The 19,271-nt window shown below is 53.1% G+C and overlaps 1 protein-coding gene and 2 non-coding genes across 15 annotated transcripts; all 3 read left to right on the top strand.

Annotated features, from left to right (window-relative positions):
- Window positions 1-323: 323 nt before the first annotated feature.
- EIF4G1 (eukaryotic translation initiation factor 4 gamma 1) lies at window positions 324-19,186 on the top strand. Of its 13 annotated transcripts, none has more exons than XM_046658501.1 (33): window positions 324-458; window positions 1,268-1,324; window positions 1,550-1,643; window positions 1,939-2,025; window positions 3,130-3,306; window positions 3,538-3,637; window positions 4,734-4,846; window positions 5,651-5,743; window positions 5,948-6,014; window positions 6,299-7,132; window positions 7,399-7,487; window positions 7,583-7,769; window positions 7,862-7,995; window positions 8,109-8,267; window positions 8,436-8,621; window positions 8,821-9,018; window positions 9,236-9,382; window positions 9,605-9,841; window positions 10,024-10,128; window positions 10,254-10,413; window positions 10,618-10,718; window positions 11,341-11,443; window positions 11,705-11,807; window positions 12,035-12,267; window positions 12,411-12,529; window positions 12,650-12,822; window positions 13,123-13,248; window positions 13,396-13,477; window positions 15,250-15,348; window positions 15,464-15,598; window positions 15,734-15,815; window positions 15,955-16,095; window positions 18,556-19,186. In XM_046658501.1, the coding sequence occupies exons 3-33, from the start codon at window positions 1,584-1,586 to the stop codon at window positions 18,738-18,740; spliced, it is 4,815 nt and encodes a 1,604-aa protein (XP_046514457.1). In that variant the 5' UTR covers window positions 324-458; window positions 1,268-1,324; window positions 1,550-1,583; the 3' UTR covers window positions 18,741-19,186. The 13 variants fall into 13 exon arrangements, with proteins under 13 accessions (XP_046514457.1, XP_046514455.1, XP_046514460.1 ...); XM_046658499.1 differs by having other exon boundaries at window positions 8,433-8,621; XM_046658504.1 differs by lacking the exon at window positions 1,550-1,643 and having other exon boundaries at window positions 8,433-8,621.
- On the top strand, window positions 7,173-7,251 carry LOC124238804 (small nucleolar RNA SNORD66). The gene has a single exon (XR_006888404.1). It is a non-coding gene; the product is annotated as a small nucleolar RNA SNORD66 (small nucleolar RNA).
- On the top strand, window positions 10,463-10,538 carry LOC124238803 (small nucleolar RNA SNORD66). Its single transcript, XR_006888403.1, has one exon. It is a non-coding gene; the product is annotated as a small nucleolar RNA SNORD66 (small nucleolar RNA).
- Window positions 19,187-19,271: the final 85 nt, after the last annotated feature.

The raw sequence follows: 19,271 nt of genomic DNA, 5'->3' as shown, positions 1-19,271 counted from the left end.
ACAGTATTTTCAAAGGCTGGCAAAATTCGTATTTCTTTCCGTACTTGTTCCATGATTTACTTAGGCAGGACTGAGTCTTTAATTTCAGTATTCTCAACCCCCAGCCAGCACGTCACCTAGCACTTAGTATGCACTCAATGAATGCTTGCTCTAAGTATGAATGAACTAAAGAACCGCGGAACACAGACGCGGAGGGGGGTCAGTCTGGGAGTTCCAAAGTTCGGGAGGGGACACGGGGGCAGGCAGTGGCTGTCACATGACGAGGCGGGGCAAATCCCATGTGCTCCGCGGCGCCGGGCGCGGCTCCGCCCTCTGCGCCGGTCACGTGGGGGCGCCGGCTGCGCCTGCGGAGAAGCGGTGGCCGCCGAGCGGGATCTGTGCGGGGAGCCGGAAATGGTTGTGGACTACGTCTGTGCGGCTGCGTGGGGCTCGGCCGCGCGGACTGAAGGAGACTGAAGGTAAAGCCGCCATGTCCGGGCCCGACCCGGCCCCCCCACCCCCTCCCCCCGCATCCGCCGCCATCCGGGCCGGGACCGGCCACCCTGCGCCGCCGCCCCGGCGCCCTGGCCCGGCGGCCCACGCCCGGGCCCCGGCCCTCCAGGGCCCGATCCCTGGCCCACGTGTGCTCGGCCTGGCCCGGCCTGGCTGCTGGGTGGGGGCGGGGGAGCGCCGGACCGGAATATGCGGTCCCCGCGGGCTGGGAGGGCGCCGGGTTCGCAGGTCGCGAAGTGCCACCTCGGCCCGACCCGAGGAGGCCCCGCGGGCGCAGCACCGCGGCTCCCGGCCCGCCGCCCCCTCCCCCCTTTGCGGCCCGGCCGCCGGGAAGTGACACGTTGTTCTTTGGCACTGGCCGGCGCTGCGCAGGGAGGGCGCAGGGGAGGGAGGCAGCGGCGGCGGGCAGGGAGGAGCCCCCGGCCCCGCCCGCCCTCCGGGCCGACCCTCACTTGCTTGAAACCGGCTCCTCTTCGGCCGCCGCCGGCTTGGCCTTTTACGGCCCGACTCCCGCCCTTCCTGGCCTCCGCTCCCGGGTGGCGGCAGGCCTCGCCTCTGGCCCCGCGCGAGTGCCCCCTCGGCAGGCGTGCCTTGTGTGCCCCTGGGCCAGGCCCCGAACCCGGTGTCCCCGGGTGGGGGGTGGGGACACCACGGCCGAAGCTGCTAGCTCCGTTTGTGATCCGGGAGCCTGGTGCCAGCGAGACCTGGAATTTCCGGTCTGGTTGGTCTTGGGCCCCGCGGAGCCAGGTTGATACCCCTCACCTCCCAACCCCAGGCCCTCGGATGCCCAGAACCTGTAGGCCGCACCGTGGACTTACTCTTAACCGAGGGGGTGAGTGAGGGGGCTGTTTCAGCAGGTCATGGGGGTGGTAGGAGGTGATGCGGGTTTGACAACACGTTGATGGGGACATAAGCTGGATCTTTTCTGCACCTTCACCCTCTTGGCGCCTCCGCGGGGCTCGGTGTGGGACTCAGCCCTTGCTTCAACCCCTCCCCCACTCCATTTGCCTTAAGCTTGGGTCCCTTCCCCTTTCCGAGCTCCACTCTTTCCCAACAGGTGCTGGGGGGACCCTGATGTGGCACCAAATGAAATGAACAAAGCTCCACAGCCCACAGGCCCCCCACCCGCCCCATCCCCTGGACTCCCACAGGTAATTAGGGAGGAGTTAGCAGAGACTGGGGTGGGGGTGGGGGAGACCAGGCAGCTGGGTCAGGAACAGGTTCTAGCCTCTGGATTTCCCACCCCCATCTGTGTCAGGGCAAAGTGCAGCTTCCTGCTGCCAAAGTGAGACAGGGCCCCTGGGCTGTTCCCAGGGGCTGTCATGGGGAGGGGGTATGTGGACTGCTGAGGCTCTTGTCGCAGAGCTGCGCCCTTTACTTCACCAGCTTGGGTTTCTGCCCCACCCGGGTTTCCCCTCTTGCTGAACTCTGGTCTCCCCCCTTCAGCCAGCGTTTCCCCCGGGGCAGACAGCACCGGTGGTGTTCAGTACGCCACAAGCGACACAAATGAACACGCCTTCTCAGCCCCGCCAGGTGAGGGGCCGTGGGGAGGGGACTAGGGGGCCTGGGTGGGGCCATGGAAAGCTTAGGCCAGTTTGGGTCTAGGATGGAAACTCTGGAGGCCCTGTACCTGCCCCAATTTCCTGACAGTTGCTCTGTGTTCGTTCATACGGCTCTGTACTTGGCGCTGTGGATTACTTAGGGTGGCTGGCCCCTTGGGGAGTATGTAGTTCGTGGGGGTGGCATTACTAGGGGTCTTGGTACCTTGAGAATTGGGGGCAGTTCTTTGGGCCCTGCTGCCAACTCCTGCTTTCCTATTTCGTCCTTTCACTGAGAGGTTGCAATTGCTCCTTTCCCCTTCCGTTCTTTCTCTTGGGACTGTGGTGAGATAAACATTCCAGCTGGTTCTTGCTTTTCTCTATACCTTAAATTCTTCTGTAAGTGGGGGGATTCTCGTCCTGTTTCCTTCATTTTTTTCCCCTCATCACCTTGGGGATAATTCTCTTCTTTCCTGTCCCCATGTGCTCTCAGGGAGGATTCAGGTCTCTGCAGGTAATACCCCTTTGCTAATCCTGGACCCTCTCCTGGTCTCACCCTTACCCTCCACCCTAGTCAGGGGCTAGACACAGGGACTGGGGCTCTTCAGGGTGGGGACTTGTTTGCCGTCCAGGTCCTCAGTCTGAGGCTGACCGGTGCATGTTAGGGGCTAAATCTTGCACAGCGCGTATCTGGAAACTGGGAGACTTGCATGTTAGCGGTTAGTTCCTCAGTACTTTAGGGTGGAGCAGTGCATGCTGGGGAGTGTGTTGCCCAAAAGGGCATTACTTAGGCATGATGCATCTGGGTATTAGGAAGCCTCTGCATAGGGGTAGCCTGGTGGAGGTGACATGAGTACGCGTGGTGGTGAGGGAGTAAAATATATGCACAGAGTGCAAAGCGTATACTTGAGTTTGGAGAGCGTGTGTGAGTACAAGAGGCCACTTAATCATTTCTTGGTCAAGTGGGTGTTGGAAGTATTGGTCCCCATGCTCCACAGCCCCCAGTACTTCTCTCCAGTCTAGAGACATTGTGGAATGGCCGTTTTGCTGTCCACTTCCTCCCCTTCCCAGTGCCAACTGCCTTCCTCCCTCCTGACAGCACTTCTACCCTAGCCGGGCCCAGCCCCCGAGCAGTGCAGCCTCCCGAGTGCAGAGTGCAGCCCCCGCCCGCCCTGGCCCAGCTGCCCATGTCTACCCTGCTGGATCCCAAGTAATGATGATCCCTTCCCAGATCTCCTACCCAGCCTCCCAGGGGGCCTACTACATCCCTGGACAGGTGAGGCTGGAGGCTTGGGGGCTGGAAGCCACAGAACCTTGTACCCCCAACCCTCGCCTCCCCAACCCTGACCCTCCAGTCCCATCTCTTCTCCAGAGGTGGGACTTCCTTCTGGTCATCGCCTAGAGTTGGCTTGTCCTGTCTTGCCCTACATTCTCTTTGTAGTCTGATATGGTCCTCATAGCTCCCTCAACTCCTTGTCTCCCCTCCTCTCCCTTCCTTCTCCACCAGGGGCGTTCCACGTATGTTGTCCCGACACAGCAGTATCCTGTGCAGCCAGGAGCCCCAGGCTTCTATCCGGGTGCAAGCCCTACTGAGTTTGGGACTTACGGTAAGCATGGGAGGGAGTCAGGTGAGAACAAGTCCCAGGGAGCATCTAAACTGACCTGCTAATTCCTAAGACCCTTCCCACGCTTATCTCTTGGCCTAAAAATGATAGGGTTAGTAGGTAACCCTAGGGATTGGCGTAAATATCTAGCTGGCATGGGGAGGGGAAAAGAGTCTATCATATTACTGAGAGTTGGAGTCCTCCCCACATCAAGGAACACAGGATCAGGCACCAGTTTGAGGGCCTATTATAAACATTCCCTGTGACACTCGTTCCATGGTTGGGGGGAGCCCATGTAACATGGATTTGGGAGGTTTTTGTAGCTGTTTTTCATTTATATTCTAGGAAAGAATTAGTCTGTTCTTTATGGCAGTGGTTTCCAAAATTTTTTGATCATCTATCAGGAAAAATTTTGAGTATGTACCTCTAATACATGTATGTTTTTGTTTGTTTATATATGTATGCATAATTTAAATAAATAATACACTTATATTACTTGTCAAAAATAAATAAGTAGAGATTAGGGATGAGATTAAAGAATGCATCCCATTTTGGAGACCATTGCTTTAAGGAATTAACTTTTCCTCATCCTGGGCCTGGTTCGTAATGTTGCTTTTCGTTTCCTTGCCCCTTAGCAGAGGGCTGGAGACTGGAACTGGACTCAGGTTGAGTGGAACAGGGTTGGCAAATCTGGTTTTCTCATTCCCAGCCAAAGACCTGATTCTGTTTCAGGTTAAGTAGTTGTTGCTCCCTCAGAGTATATGTGTACGTGTTGCTGGGGGTGGGGTGCACACACGGTACCTTATGGGGTAGAGGGGCAGACACAGTCCTGGGAGCTGCTGTATGGTGTGGAAGGAGTGCTTGCCTACAAGGTGCGCGTGTGTCAGTGTCAGGAATTCTTGTAAACGCAGTTCAGACTGGTTCCCCAGCTTTGATAGGCACCTAATTCCCTTGGGGAGCAGGGTGGGGCAGAGCAAGGGGCTGGCTGTGGGTGATGAGAGATTCTAGGAGTGGGAGGTGTTCAAGCAGGCATTTGTATATGGTTGGGCCCTGACGCTGCCACCATTCTTCCTTTCTTTGTGCCCCCCCCCCCCCCCAGCTGGCGCCTATTACCCAGCCCAGGGTGTGCAGCAGTTTCCCACTGGCGTGGCCCCTGCTCCAGTTTTGATGAACCAGGCACCCCAGATTGCTCCCAAGAGGGAGCGGAAGACGGTGAGTAGCAGCAAGGGGCTCTAGGACATCTGGAAAGGGAGAATCAAGGTCAGGCGCATTGTGGGTCAGGGAGCAGGAAGTTGAGGATAGAGATCTTCAGCTGAGAGTGGGCAGAGAATGGGGATCTGTGAAGTGCTCAGGTTCTCTGTAAGGTACCAAGATTTCACTGTAGAAGAGGCTCATGGGAAGACTGAAGTGGCAGGTGCAGAAATTCCTGAGAGACCTGGGTTCTGGGGTCCATAAGATGTATGTTTGGTTTTGGGTTTCTAGTGGCTCGCCTCCGAAATGGTGTTTTCTGTGGCCCCACCCCCCAGTCCTGGAAGCTCTTGAGGCCTCCGCCTCTGCTCAATCCTCAAGCCCTGGGCGTGGTGCCCAGAATAGGGTGCCAGGGCTGGGGAAGCCGCTGAGTCACCCTGGCTCCACCCACTGGATCTGGGCCCTGCCCCCAGAGATCAGGCAGACTAGCCACAAGTGAGCCGAATGGGTGCTTGATGGGGGTCCTGGGCCCCAGGGTGTGCAGCCGCTGACTTGGGGACTGCTGGTGGGACAGGGATGAGGAAGGGAGGGGCATTGTGATGTACAGGGCTGCTCTGTGAGGTCAGGAGTCTCTTAGGGGTGGGGGCCAGGGCAGGGACTACAAGAGCAGCCAGATGGGTTGACAGTAGAATTCATGAGGTTTCTGGCACCCACCCACCTGCTCTCCCGTGGTGGGGTGAGGGGTTGGCCTGGAGTCATAGGAGTGGGGCAAGGTAGAGAGGTGGGCTCCTCCTGCTTCCCACTCATCCTGTACTTTTCTTTCCCCAGATCCGAATTCGAGATCCAAACCAAGGAGGGAAAGATATCACAGAGGAGATCATGTCTGGGGCACGCACCGCATCCACACCCACCCCTCCCCAGGTACTGTCTGCTCTTTGAGTGATGCCCGGGCTGGATGGCTGTTCTGTCCTGGACTCCCAAGTCCTTTGATTTTTTTCCTTCAACTAAGGGATTTATTTCCCTGCTTTCCTGGATTTCTAGGCAGAGCTAAAGTAGAAATGGCTCTAGTAAAGAAGGGTTGTGGGACTCTTCAGGGCAAACTTGGTAACCCTTTGTGTCCTGCAGACGGGAGGCGGTCTGGAGCCTCAGGCTAATGGGGAGACACCCCAGGTTGCTGTCGTTGTCCGGCCAGGTAAGTAAGCAGGTGGGGCAGAGCTTTTATGGGAAAAAGGAGTGTGACAGTTTAAAGTGCTGAGCAGGTGGAGTGACTTGATATGGGTGCCAGAGAGGAATGACTTAGGTTTCAGTTAGTGGCATTTTGAGGGTTGGTTGGATCTTGGGTGAGAAAGGAAAAGGGTTAGATGGGAGAAGACTGGGGGAGGGTGTTGGATTGAGAATGCCTTGGCTGGGAGGCGGAGGAACAACAGCGGTGAAGGACTTGCCTTTAATTACTCATTCTTCCTTCCTGTGCTGCAGATGACCGGTCGCAGGGAGCAATCATTGGGGGCCGGCCGGGGCTACCTGGCCCAGAGCACAGCCCTTCAGAATCCCAGCCTTCATCACCTTCTCCGACCCCATCACCACCCCCAGTCCTGGAACCGGGATCTGAGCCTAATCTCACGGTCCTCTCTATTCCTGGGGACACTATGACAACCGGGATGATACAGATGTCTGTAGAAGAATCAGCCCCCATGCCACGTGAAACTGGGGAGCCATATTGCCTCTCTCCAGAACCCACTCCCCTTGCTGAACCCATACTGGAAGTAGAAGTGACACTTAGCAAACCAATTCCAGAATCTGAGTTCTCTTCCAGTCCTCTCCAGGTGTCTACCACCCTGGCATCTCACAAGGTGGAAATTCTTCCTGAGCCTAATGGCACAGTCCCATCTGAGGATCTGGAACCAGAAGTGGAGTCGAGCCCAGAGCTTGCCCCTCTCCCTCCCCCGACTTGTCCCTCTGAACCCCCCATGCCCATTGCTCCAACTGCCCAACCTGAGGAACTGCTCAACGGAGCCCCCTCGCCACCAGCTGTGGACTTAAGCCCAGTCAGTGAGCCAAAGGAACAGGCCAAGGAAGTTACAGCATCAGTGACTCCCCCGACCGTCCTCTCTGCTACTTCAGCTGTTGCTCCTCCAGCTACTTCCCCTGCTCAGGAGGAGGAAATGGAGGAAGAGGAGGAAGAGGGAGAAGAGGGAGAAGCAGGAGAAGCAGGAGAAGCTGAGGGTGAGAAAAGAGGAGAGGAACTGCTCCCCCCAGAGAGCACCCCTGTTCCAGCCCACCAGAATTTGGAGGCAGCAGTGGCCACCCAAGGTAAGGTGTCGGGGGGTGGGGGGGGCTGGAGGGTGTGGTTCTTCATGGGTGGCCTCCTATTTGTGCCATTGTGTCTGGGTCATAGAAGCCCTGTGATGGAGCCTAAGAGCTGGATTAAGGAATTTTAAGTCTAGAGACCTTAGAACTCTGGATTTACTGTGACGGAAGGAGGAACTATCATAGAGTGGCTGCTGTTTATTTTTCTCAGGGGTTAGGGGTACTCCTTAAGTTATGCCCATTTCTTTTTTTTTGGTCCCCCTAAACAGTGGCAGTATCTGTGCCAAAGAGGAGACGAAAAATTAAGGAACTCAATAAGAAAGAGGCTGTAGGAGACCTTCTAGATGCCTTCAAGGAGGTAAGGGAGCAGAAGGTAACGGAGGGGAGAGGGCGCAGTTTGGCTGTGGAACAATGGTCATACTGCAACCAAAATGGAATGTTTTGCGGTTACAGGTGAACCCGGGAGTATCAGAGGTGGAAACTCAGCCTCCTGTAGGCAACAATCCCGGCCCAGAGCCTGAGGGCAGCAGTGTGCCCCTGCGGCCTGAGGAAGCAGATGAGACCTGGGACGCAAAGGAAGACAAAATTCACAATGCTGAGAATATCCAGCCTGGGGAACAGAAGTATGAATATAAGTCAGGTATGCTGAAGGAAGGGTTGAGATGGTCTGACTGTTCTTGTCAGGGTCCCAGGAGACAACAGTGGGATTGGTTCATCCTGTCTTCCTTGCAGATCAGTGGAAGCCTCTAAACCTTGAGGAGAAAAAGCGGTATGACCGTGAGTTCCTGCTTGGCTTTCAGTTCATCTTTGCCAGTCTGCAGAAGCCGGAGGGATTGCCCCATATCAGTGACGTGGTGTTGGATAAGGTTGGTAGGCTCGAGGGGGGTAAGTTTGGGCTGGCTGGCTGGGGAGGAGCCCAAGGTCATGAAAGAGTAGTGGCTCTAACCTGTTTCTCATACCTTCCCTGTCCTCTTCGCAGGCCAATAAAACACCACTGCGGCCACTGGATCCCAGTAGACTTCAGGGCATAAATTGTGGCCCAGACTTCACTCCATCCTTTGCCAACCTTGGCCGACCAGCGCTTAGCAACCGTGGGCCCCCAAGGGGTGGGCCAGGTGGGGAGCTGCCCCGAGGGCCGGTGAGTGGGACTGGGTAGAGGGGCAGATGGGCGGGGGAGTGGGCGTGGTGGCTCCCTGTATCTCACTGGGTGCTGGGAAGAAGTCTGCCCTGGATATGTGTGGTGATGGTGTCACAGGTTGTGCTGAGTAGGTTTTTATCTTCTCTGGTCCTCACCCTTGCTTAGCAGGCTGGTCTAGGACCCCGGCGCTCTCAGCAGGGCCCCCGAAAGGAGCCACGCAAAATCATTGCTACAGTGTTAATGACCGAAGATATAAAGCTGAACAAAGCAGAGAAGGCTTGGAAACCCAGCAGCAAGCGGACGGCGGCTGATAAGGACCGAGGGGAAGAGGATGCTGATGGCAGCAAAACCCAGGTACTGGCAAGTCCTGCTTTTGGTCTCCATTCCTTCTCTTCAAGGTCTGCCCTCTGAGCCAGCCTGGTCCTTGTTCAGTCCATCCTCATCACTAGCATCTACCTAAGTCCTCACTACCCTCTGCTGTCCCTCCCAGCAGCCTCTGTGCTTCTGAGAACCTCACTGCATCCTGTGTCCCTCTGTCCGCTCTCCCCAATAGGACCTGTTCCGCAGGGTGCGCTCCATCCTGAATAAGTTGACACCCCAGATGTTCCAGCAGCTGATGAAGCAGGTGACGCAGCTGGCGATCGACACTGAGGAACGCCTCAAAGGGGTCATTGACCTCATCTTTGAGAAGGCCATTTCAGAGCCCAACTTCTCTGTGGCCTATGCCAACATGTGCCGCTGCCTCATGGCGGTTAGTTTTCATTGTTTTCTAAACCTTGTGGTCTAGCTTCCCACTTCTATTCCCGAGACTCCTTGAGTCCAGCTTCTTGGTTCTCCTGCACCTGTGCTGTTGATGGCAGCCAGAAGGAGGCAGAGCCAGGAGCTCTTCCTGGGTCACGTAGTTAGACTCCTGGAGGGCCTTCCCTGTGCTGAACTCTTCTGAATGCGATGTTCTCTTTGACATACAGCTCAAAGTGCCCACTACAGAAAAGCCAACAGTGACTGTGAACTTCCGAAAACTGTTGTTGAATCGATGTCAGAAGGAGTTTGAAAAAGACAAAGATGATGATGAGGTTTTTGAAAAGAAGCAAAAAGAGATGGATGAAGCTGCTACGGTGAGAGGAAACCCACCAGCTCCACTGCCCGCCCAGATGCTACTCAGCTGGAGAATTGGGGGTGGGGACAAGTTGGGGGAGATAGTGGTATTTTGGGGGTTTCTTGGCCTTAGGACGTGAGTGCTTGCTGCTAGGCTTAGAAATCCAGACAGAGCAGGAGAGAGTGGTTTTAGCTGAGTGGTTGGGTATCTTTTGATGTGATCCCTGTCCCACGACTGGCAGGCAGAGGAACGGGGACGCCTGAAGGAAGAGCTGGAAGAGGCTCGAGACATAGCCCGGCGGCGCTCTTTAGGGAATATCAAGTTTATTGGGGAGTTGTTCAAGCTGAAGATGTTAACAGAGGCAATAATGCATGACTGTGTGGTTAAACTACTAAAGAACCATGATGAAGAGTCCCTTGAATGCCTTTGCCGTCTGCTCACCACCATTGGAAAAGACCTGGACTTTGAAAAAGCCAAGGTAGGAGTCCTGGAATATGGAAGGAGATGGGCCGAATGGTGTGTAGGGCCTGCTGTCCATTGAGCTCCCTCTTGGGCTGTTGTCACTGAACCACAGTGATGGAGCTGAGGGTCTGAGAAGGGGCAGGGCCTATGAGGTGAGGTGTTAGAAGTTCCTGACCTGATTCCTCTGCTTCTCTCCAGCCTCGAATGGATCAGTATTTCAACCAGATGGAAAAAATCATTAAGGAAAAGAAGACTTCATCCCGAATCCGCTTTATGCTGCAGGACGTGCTGGACCTGCGACAGGTATGTGTCCTCTCCTCCCCACCGCTAGTTTTCTTCCTCTAACCCTACCTCCCCCAGTTCCCAATGTTGGTTTGTCTGGCCCACTCTGATGTGATTACCTTGTGACTGGCCTCCGGTCCCCACAGAGCAATTGGGTGCCGCGCCGAGGGGACCAGGGTCCCAAGACCATTGACCAGATCCACAAGGAGGCTGAGATGGAAGAGCATCGAGAGCACATAAAAGTGCAGCAGCTAATGGCCAAAGGCAGCGACAAGCGTCGGGGTGGCCCCCCAGGCCCACCCATCAGTGAGTTTGAGGCTAGGATTGAGAAGGGGGCATTGTCAGGGGTGGTGCTTTCCGCTGATGACTTCTTGTTAGTGCCACGTGTCTGGGCCACTGAGACCCCATGATGGAACTGAGGATCTGAGGAAGGGAGGCTGGGGGCAGCTCAAAGGGACCAGGCTGCTAGGACTTACTCATTATTCCAGTATACTCTCCTTTTTATCCTAGGCCGTGGCCTTCCACTTGTGGATGATGGTGGCTGGAACACAGTCCCCATCAGCAAGGGCAGCCGCCCTATTGACACCTCACGACTCACCAAGATCACGAAGGTAGGGGTGTGTGTTTTGGAGGGGGTGATGGTGGTGGTGGGAGGGTAAAGAGAGATCAGAGAGGCATTAAGCACAGATTTGGATCTTAGTGCCCTCACCGTCTGAGGTTGGGAAGGTGACAGCTGAATTTTCCCTCTTAGACTAACTGGTTAGGTTGCTAGAGACAGGACTGCCATCTAGGGGGGTATTCGCCTTGGTCTGGACCAGCAGTCAGCAAACTGACACGCACACCAAATCCAGCCCATTCTCTTCTTCTGTACACCCCACAGCTAAGAGTGGTTTTTACATTTTGTAATGATTGAAAAAAAATCAAAAAGTGAATATTATGTGATGTGAAATTATGTAAAATTTAAATTTCAACATCCTGAGTTTTATTGGGACACAACCACATTCATTTCCTTTAAGTTGTTGTCTGTGACTGCTCTCGTGCTACAGCAGCAGAGTCTTGAGTAGTTGAAGTAGAATCTTTGACCTGCAAAGCATAAAATATTACTGTTTGGCCCTTTACAGGAAAAGATTGCCTGGGCCCTGGTCTAGGCCATTTGCGGCTGTGTGTCATGATGCTGGCTGGGGGCTTTGACCAGATCAGACCCATGACTCTCCATTCCCCTTCCTTCTGCAGCCTGGTTCCATTGATTCTAACAACCAGCTCTTCGCACCTGGAGGGCGATTGAGCTGGGGCAAGGGCAGCAGTGGAGGTTCTGGAGCCAAGCCCTCTGACGCAGGTATGGAGGCCACTGTAAAGAGCTGGGTGGTTGTTAATCAGCTCTCTTGAGGGCAGATCCTTGTCTGTGCTGAAGCCTTGTCTCCTCGTGTCTACGGGAGGCTTTCAGTACAAAGTGGTTAGGTAATACAGCAGGTGTGTACTTGGGTCTGGGGATTAAACTGCTTTAGTTTTGGGACTAAGACCGAGTGTCCTAACCTGGCAAGTAGGAGATAGAATGTAAGAACATAGTGATTTTAATCTGTGTTTTCTGCCTCCCCAGCATCAGAAACTGCTCGTCCAGCTACTAGTACCTTGAATCGTTTCTCAGCCCTTCAACAAGCAGTACCTACAGAAAGCACAGATAACAGACGTGTGGTACAGAGGTGAGGTTTCCTAGGTGTCTTTGTTCTTCACATTGAGAGTACTATGATTGGGTTTTGGTTGTTGCCATAGGAATCCTTCCACCTGTAATGCTCAGAGACCCTGCCTGAGATTGGGGCATATTCCTTATGCCAAGAACAAGGGTCAACAGTTGCTCAGCATGTTGGATAGTTAAGCGAGAGAGTGCCGGGGCAGTATTGGTGAGAGACGATGTGCCTCTTTGTTCCAGGAGTAGCTTGAGCCGGGAACGAGGCGAGAAAGCTGGGGATCGGGGTGACCGCCTAGAACGGAGTGAACGGGGAGGTGACCGTGGAGACCGGCTTGATCGTGCACGGACACCCGCCACCAAGCGGAGCTTCAGCAAGGAAGTGGAGGAGCGGAGTAGAGAGAGGCCCTCCCAGCCTGAGGGACTACGCAAGGCAGCTAGCCTCACGGAGGATCGGGACCGCGGGCGGGATGCTGGTAAGGGGCTGGGAGAGGAAGGGAAGGGAAGCGTGTGGGCTGGTTTGGGACCATCCAGTCCCCAGACAGTCTTCAAAGCTCCAGACCCTCTTTGCTAGGAAAACTGGAACTGGACAGTCTCTGATCTGTTTTTCTGCCTTCAGTGAAGCGAGAAGCCACGCTGCCCCCAGTGAGCCCCCCAAAGGCCGCGCTCTCTGAGGAGGAGCTGGAGAAGAAATCCAAGGCCATAATTGAGGAGTACCTCCATCTCAATGACATGAAGGTAGCCAGTGGGAAGGGTCTGTGTGGTGGCAGAGGGGGCAGGGAGTGGAGGGGCAGGGAGTGGAGGGCCGGGGCCAGACAGTGACTGCTCTCTCTGTCCTGTACCCTGCGCCCCCTGCAGGAGGCAGTGCAGTGTGTGCAGGAGCTGGCCTCACCCTCCCTGCTCTTCATCTTTGTGCGGCATGGCATCGAGTCTACACTGGAGCGTAGCGCCATTACTCGTGAGCATATGGGGCGGCTGTTGCACCAGCTGCTCTCTGCCGGGCACCTCTCCACTGCTCAGTACTACCAAGGGTATGACTGACTTCTGTGGGCCTCCCGCTTTTATATACGCACAAGTTTCCCTGCTTTGTAGGATCGGTGTAACCTTGGATAAGAGTGTAGGCTCCTCAGCCATCTTGGTCAACATTACTTTTGGCAGGGATAGGGGTGAACCATCTAAGAACAAGAAAGTGGCCTTAGCTTGAGATAACTGCCTGGTGTTTAGGAAATGCTCCGCAGTTGTTCCTTTAGCCATGCCTTGTTGCCCCAGAAGGAGGGTGGGGGCGCAGCTTGTCTCATCTAGAATGCCCTCACTTTGAATTGTCTTTGCAGGCTGTATGAAATCCTAGAATTGGCTGAAGACATGGAAATTGACATCCCCCACGTGTGGCTCTACTTAGCAGAACTGGTGACGCCCGTTCTGCAGGAAGGTGGGGTGCCCATGGGGGAGCTGTTCAGGTAAGCCCCCTTTGGTGGAATTGAAGACGGGAAGAAAGGCCTGGGAGGGGAGGGGGGTGTGGCAGGTTAGATGCCTGGGTTTAGGGAGGGATAGGGTAGTGCTGAGAAGGCTTTGGAAGCTATCAACGCTGGATTTTCCTCTTGTAGGGAGATTACAAAACCTCTGAGACCCTTGGGCAAAGCTGCTTCCCTATTGCTGGAGATCCTAGGGCTCCTATGCAAAAGCATGGTGAGTGAGAGCCTTTTGGGGGTGACGTGTTCGGGACTTCTCTTCCACCATGTGGTTTTTTAGCTGCTTGAAGTAACCCTGAAGAGCCTCATGGTCCTTTGGTGGGATGGGGTTAACAGTGCTGGTAGTGCTGGGTTGGTACTTGGGAGAGGAAATGTTGGGGCTGGCACTCTCCCTCGGACCAGTTCCTGTTTAGAGTTCTGGAGGAGATGCTGGGAGAGGCCAAGGGTGGAGAAGAATGGGAATCTAAGACCCTAGGCCCTTGATTGATAGATTGATTCATTGATCGATCCAGTGCTTTTTAAACATTTACCACATGTTTAGGCACTGGGAATACAGCAGTGAATAAAACACAGTTAGGAAATCAGTTGGGAAAGAAAAAAGTAAGAAATACACAGATTTGGGGCCGGCCCGGCCCGGTGGCACAGTGGTTAAGTGTGCACGTTCCACTTCGGCGGCCCGGGGTTCGCTGGTTTGGATCCTGGGTGCGGACATGGCACCACCATGGCATTGGCAAGCCATGCTGTGGCGGGCGTCCCACATATAAAGTAGAGGAAGATGGGCATGGATGTTAGCTCAGGGCCAGTCTTCCTCAGAAAAAAGAGGAGGATTGGCAGTAGATGTTAGCTCAGGGCTAATCTTCCTCAAAAAAAGAAAAAAAGAAATACACAGCTTAATAAAAACAACAGTGTAAAGTAAAGCGTGAAATAAAATAGTTGAAATGGAGTGTCTTCAGTACTGTGAGATTGCAAAGGAGTGTCTCTTTGGTAATGTTCATGGCAGAAAGCTTTCCTGGAAGCTGCTTTGTGAACGTTGGAATGTTAATTGATGATTCGCAAGTGTAAAGTCAGATGGAAAAGGCAAATTGGGTGTGGTACTCAGTAGTAGTGAGAAGTTGCGAAGTTCTCATTCAAAAGAGTTCAGCTCTCTGGAACCTAGAGGAAGGAGACTTTGAATTGAAAGGAATTGTTCTTTCAGCATCATATTAATCCTTTTAGGTAGAAATATGTACCAGGATAATGTCTTTTTAAAAGAAAAAGAAAAAGCATGTTGAACTACTTATGTATGTCATTGAATCTAAGGTGCCGTAGCTTGCAAGACATACTCTTTATGCATTACTAAGAAGAGACGTGGTCATATTTCTTAAATGCAATACATCAATTGTGAGACAACTCAATTTTAGTAGTGTTAAAATGGGCATCTTTAAAATCCATGAAGCACAATAATCTTGTTAAGGGTTGAGGTCATCATTCTGAATGTGTTATTGTTAAAGAGTGATGCCTTTAGAATCTCTTGCCCCATACACAAAACAGGCTAAGACTGCTGTTGATTTGAGGGTTTCTGATTTGGGTTGGGGTCGGGGGGGTATATCTGCTTCTAAAATTTTCTGGACCTGGGAACCAAAAAAACATACTTGTTAGAAGTTGTTCTCTCCCATAAGCATTTGTTGCTTGAAATAATGAAAAACTAAGGTATTTTCGAAAAGGAAATGTAGATGAGTGTGGAAGGCTAGGATGAGATGTTTGGATCCAATTGTTTACTCTGGTGGATGAGTTCTTGTATCTTTGGGTAATTATTTGACTGATGTCTCTGCCTGGTACCAGGCTGTAGGCATGGAGGGACTGTGGTACCTCTTACCTCTGTAGCATCCTGAGCCCTAACGGGCACCTAGTGGGCTCACAGTAAATATTTGTGGGATGACATTTGTGAAGCTGTTAGATTCTTGGAGAGAGAGAGAGAGAGGGTTGCTGACTTGGTTTTATGCTTTCCAGGGTCCCAAAAAGGTGGGGACGCTGTGGCGAGAGGCTGGACTCAGCTGGAAGGAATTTCTGCCTGAAGGCCAGGACGTCAGTGCATTTGTGGCTGAACAGGTTTGCGGCTAGAGTTAGGTTAATTCTAGCATTTGGGGCTGGCCACTTCTCCCCCTTTCCTCATCTCATTCACATGGGGTACTGACTTCCTCACTCTGGGCCTTTTCTCTTGCAGAAGGTGGAGTATACCCTGGGCGAGGAGTCAGAAGCTCCCAGTCAGAGGCTGTTCTCCTCCGAGGAGCTGAGCAGGCAGCTGGAGAAGCTGCTGAAGGAGGGCAGCAGTAACCAGCGGGTGTTTGACTGGATAGAGGTATGCTCTTCCTGGATGTTGGGAAAGGGATAAAGGAGAGGTAGTTCTTGGTCTAGGGGTGGGGGCAGCAAGAATGGAGACTTCAGGGCACAATTCAGAACTAAGGTCCATTTTCTTCTCTTTTCTCCTGCACAGGCCAACTTGAGTGAGCAGCAGATAGCATCCAACACATTAGTTCGAGCCCTCATGACAACTGTCTGCTATTCCGCAATTATCTGTAAGAGGGGCTGGGGAGATGGCAGGGCAAGGGTGGGCCCAACAGACAAATGGAGGGAGGGGGGTTTGGGTCTCTGCCTCCTGGTCTGAACCAGGCTGACGGTGCATTAGTCCACTTACCCGTTTCTTCCTCCCTGTAGTTGAGACTTCTCTCCGAGTGGATGTGGCAGTGCTGAAAGCGCGAGCGAAACTGCTACAGAAATACCTGTGTGATGAGCAGAAGGAGCTGCAGGCGCTCTATGCCCTCCAGGCCCTTGTAGTGACCTTAGAACAGCCTGCCAGTAAGAGCCAGGCTGCGGGGCGTTGGGGGGTGGAGGAACCACCAGAGAGCAGGGTGCAATCACTGGAAAGGTCTCAGCTGGAGAGAGGTGGCTGGTCATTGGAGAGCAAAATGCCCAATTGGTTGATTCCTTCCCCTGCAACTTTTGTTTCTTTGCCTACAATTGGAAGGAATTAGACTCAGCCTTGAAGGTTAATTGACTACTTGTTTTGGGCCTAGTCCACTGTTAGATGTCTGGAGCGCAGAGGTGATAAATGATGACATTTTCTAAGTATCATGTGCTCCCTCTGCCTGGCATGGGGCTGAGATGCTTCTCTTTCCTTGCCTCATTTAATCCTCGTAACTGTTGTTTAGAGTAGACAGTGTTATCCCCTTTGCCATATTGGGAAACTGAGGCTTAGGTTAACATGCCTGAGGTTATGCATTCAGCAAATAGGTTTGTACAGGGCACTGGGATATTACCAATGAATAACTCAAGCACAGTTCCCGTGTGGGCATGGAGTTGGTACCAGAGTGATGAGTGTTGGAAGCTGGGTCCTGCAGGGTGCTCTCTAGGGGAGTACACCTAGTCAAGGGATAAGGAGTGGGAATTAGCTAAATGATAAATGGGAGCACTTGAAACCAAGGACCTATGTGTAAAGGAAGGCTCTGTGGTAGAGAGAACTTGACACAAGGTAAAAGGACTGTTGGAGGAAGGCCAGTGTGGGAGAGCACAGCAGCCAGTTGTATGTGAAGCAAGATGGGGCTGGAGTGATGGACATGGACCAGGTCTTGGAGGGCTGTGAAAGTCATGGAAGGAGTTGTGAGCTTTAGCCTAAGGCCAGGAAAAGGCCTTTATGGGATTTTAAGCAAGGAATAAAAAACAAATCGATTTTAGTTTTAGATCATCCTGGCCATTAGTGGGAAGAGTGGTTTGGAATGAAGTGAGTGTTGAATGCAGCAGGATCAGCAGATCAGGAGCCTGTTGGTAGTGGCTCAGCCTTGCTAGTGGCATTGGAGATAGGAGAGGAGTGGGTAGATTTAAGACATACACTGGCCGAGGAGTGGGTAGTGAGAGATCAGATGTCCTGTATGACTGCCAGGTTGGTTTTAGCAGGTCGGGGAATGGTGTGGTACCATTCACTAGCAAGTAGGGAACTCTGGATCAAGTTAAATTTGGTCATAATTGAGTTTGTGGTCCATAGGTAGGTGTGATCAGAGATGTCAGGTAGACTGCTGGGTATCTGAATTCATCTAGAGAGGGAGAGGTCAGGGCTGGAGGCTGATCTGCGAGTTGCTGGCACAGGCTAACACATGTGCAAGTCACAAGGATGTGGGATTGCCCAAGGGAGAGTGATGAGGTCCTGGGATAGAACCTTGAGGGGGTGGAGGACCTATACATAGGGACTAAAGGAGGACAGGGCCCTATGAACAAAGGCTGGAGTAATTTTAGGAGAGGGAAGACGCCAAGAATGCTAGATGTTGCTTGAGATTTCTACAGGAGCAGACCTCAAAATTGAGGGCCTCTGGAGTTGAAAAACATGGAGCTCCTGCTGGCAGATAGAGTATTTGCTGGAGCAGTGGACAGAATCCAGATTGGAAAGGACTGAGTAATACTTGACTGAGAAAAGAAGAAAGGAAAACAGCAAGTGTAGATAAAATATTTGAATTCAGTTAATCTCTTGTCAAAAGTTTTTGTTCAGCTGTAAGAGAGTGGTTGTAAAGGAGGCCGTTTGTGTTTAGGTGGGAGAAACTTGGGCTTGAAAATACAGGGCGGAGTGGATAACTGATTGTATAGGGTCCCCAGGGTGGGTATGCATGGGATTTGGAGCACAAGTTTGGGATAAATGATCTGTTGCCTTTGCTGTAGGATGCGGGTGGGAGGCTGTCCATGGGCAGTTGTGGATTTGAGGGTGTGCACACCCTAAGGAACATTTTGGCCTTACAGCTCCTCACAGATGGCTCAGTTAACATTTCACCCAAACCTGGGCTCTAGATCTTATGCTTTCTCCTTTTCTCTATTCACTACTCTGCCTCCCTTTGCTTTTAAGAATGTAAAGTTGGCTTTGGAAACACTGGCAGTGCACTGTGGGGATTGGGCTAGGTTGTGTTCAGGGACTATGGGACAAATGCTTCAGCAGGCCGATAGTAGCCAGGGGTTATGATTCCCCAGATTCAGGAGCACCAATCTTGCATATAGTTTTCCCCATTAAATATATCATGAGTGGAGAAGTTTGAAGCTGCTGAGGTGAGGCTGGGCAAGTTTGTAAGGTTTGGCCAAGTGACTCATTCCTACACGTGTCTCTTAGATCACAAGATTAGTGTCCTGTCAGAGACCTGGTCACTCTGGAATGGTCAGACACACAAATATCAGGATGATGGGTCAGGACCTTGTTTTTAAGTGGAGCTTGGGAGGGATCCCTGGGTGGGATGGGGTGGCTGTAGGCAGCACGCCTCTAACTGCTGTCTTGCCTGCTTGCAGACCTGCTTCGGATGTTCTTTGATGCGCTGTACGATGAGGACGTGGTGAAGGAGGACGCTTTCTACAGCTGGGAGAGTAGCAAGGACCCCGCTGAGCAGCAGGGCAAGGGCGTGGCCCTTAAATCTGTCACAGCCTTCTTCAAGTGGCTTCGTGAGGCAGAGGAGGAGGAGTCAGACCACAACTGAGGGCGGGTGGGGCCGGGGACTTGGAGCCCCATGGACAGTTGGATGGCCCAGCCAGCCGCCTGGACTGCAGGGGGGGGGTGGCAGCAGTGGCGGCAGCAGTGGGTGCCTGTAGTGCGACGTGTCTGAGCTAATAAAGTGGCTGAAGAGGCAGGATGGCTTGGGGCTGCCTGGGGCCCCCCTCCAGGATGCTGCCAGGTGTCCCTCTCCTCCCCCCCCTCGGGGCACAGAGATATATTATATATAAAGTCTTGAAATTTGGTGTGTCTTGGGGGGGGGCACCACCGCCTGCCCCTGGGGTCTTTTTTTATTTTCTGAAAATCACTCTTGGGACTGCCGTCCTCGCTGCTGGGGGCATATGCCCCAGCCCCTGCACCACCCCTGCTGCTGCCTGGGCAGGGGGAAGGGGGGGCACGGTGCCTGTAATTATTAAACATGAATTCAATTAAGCTCACTGCCTCTCTGCTTCATGGCTTGCTCCCTCTGGAGAAGGGGTATGGATAGGTGGGCAGCCTCCTTTCCAGAGCTGGCACT

This window comes from Equus quagga, chromosome 4 (assembly GCF_021613505.1).
Source record: "Equus quagga isolate Etosha38 chromosome 4, UCLA_HA_Equagga_1.0, whole genome shotgun sequence".
Classification (NCBI taxonomy): domain Eukaryota; kingdom Metazoa; phylum Chordata; class Mammalia; order Perissodactyla; family Equidae; genus Equus; species Equus quagga.
Note: the sequence above shows the minus strand (reverse complement) of the source record. Positions and strands in the feature narration are given on the sequence as shown.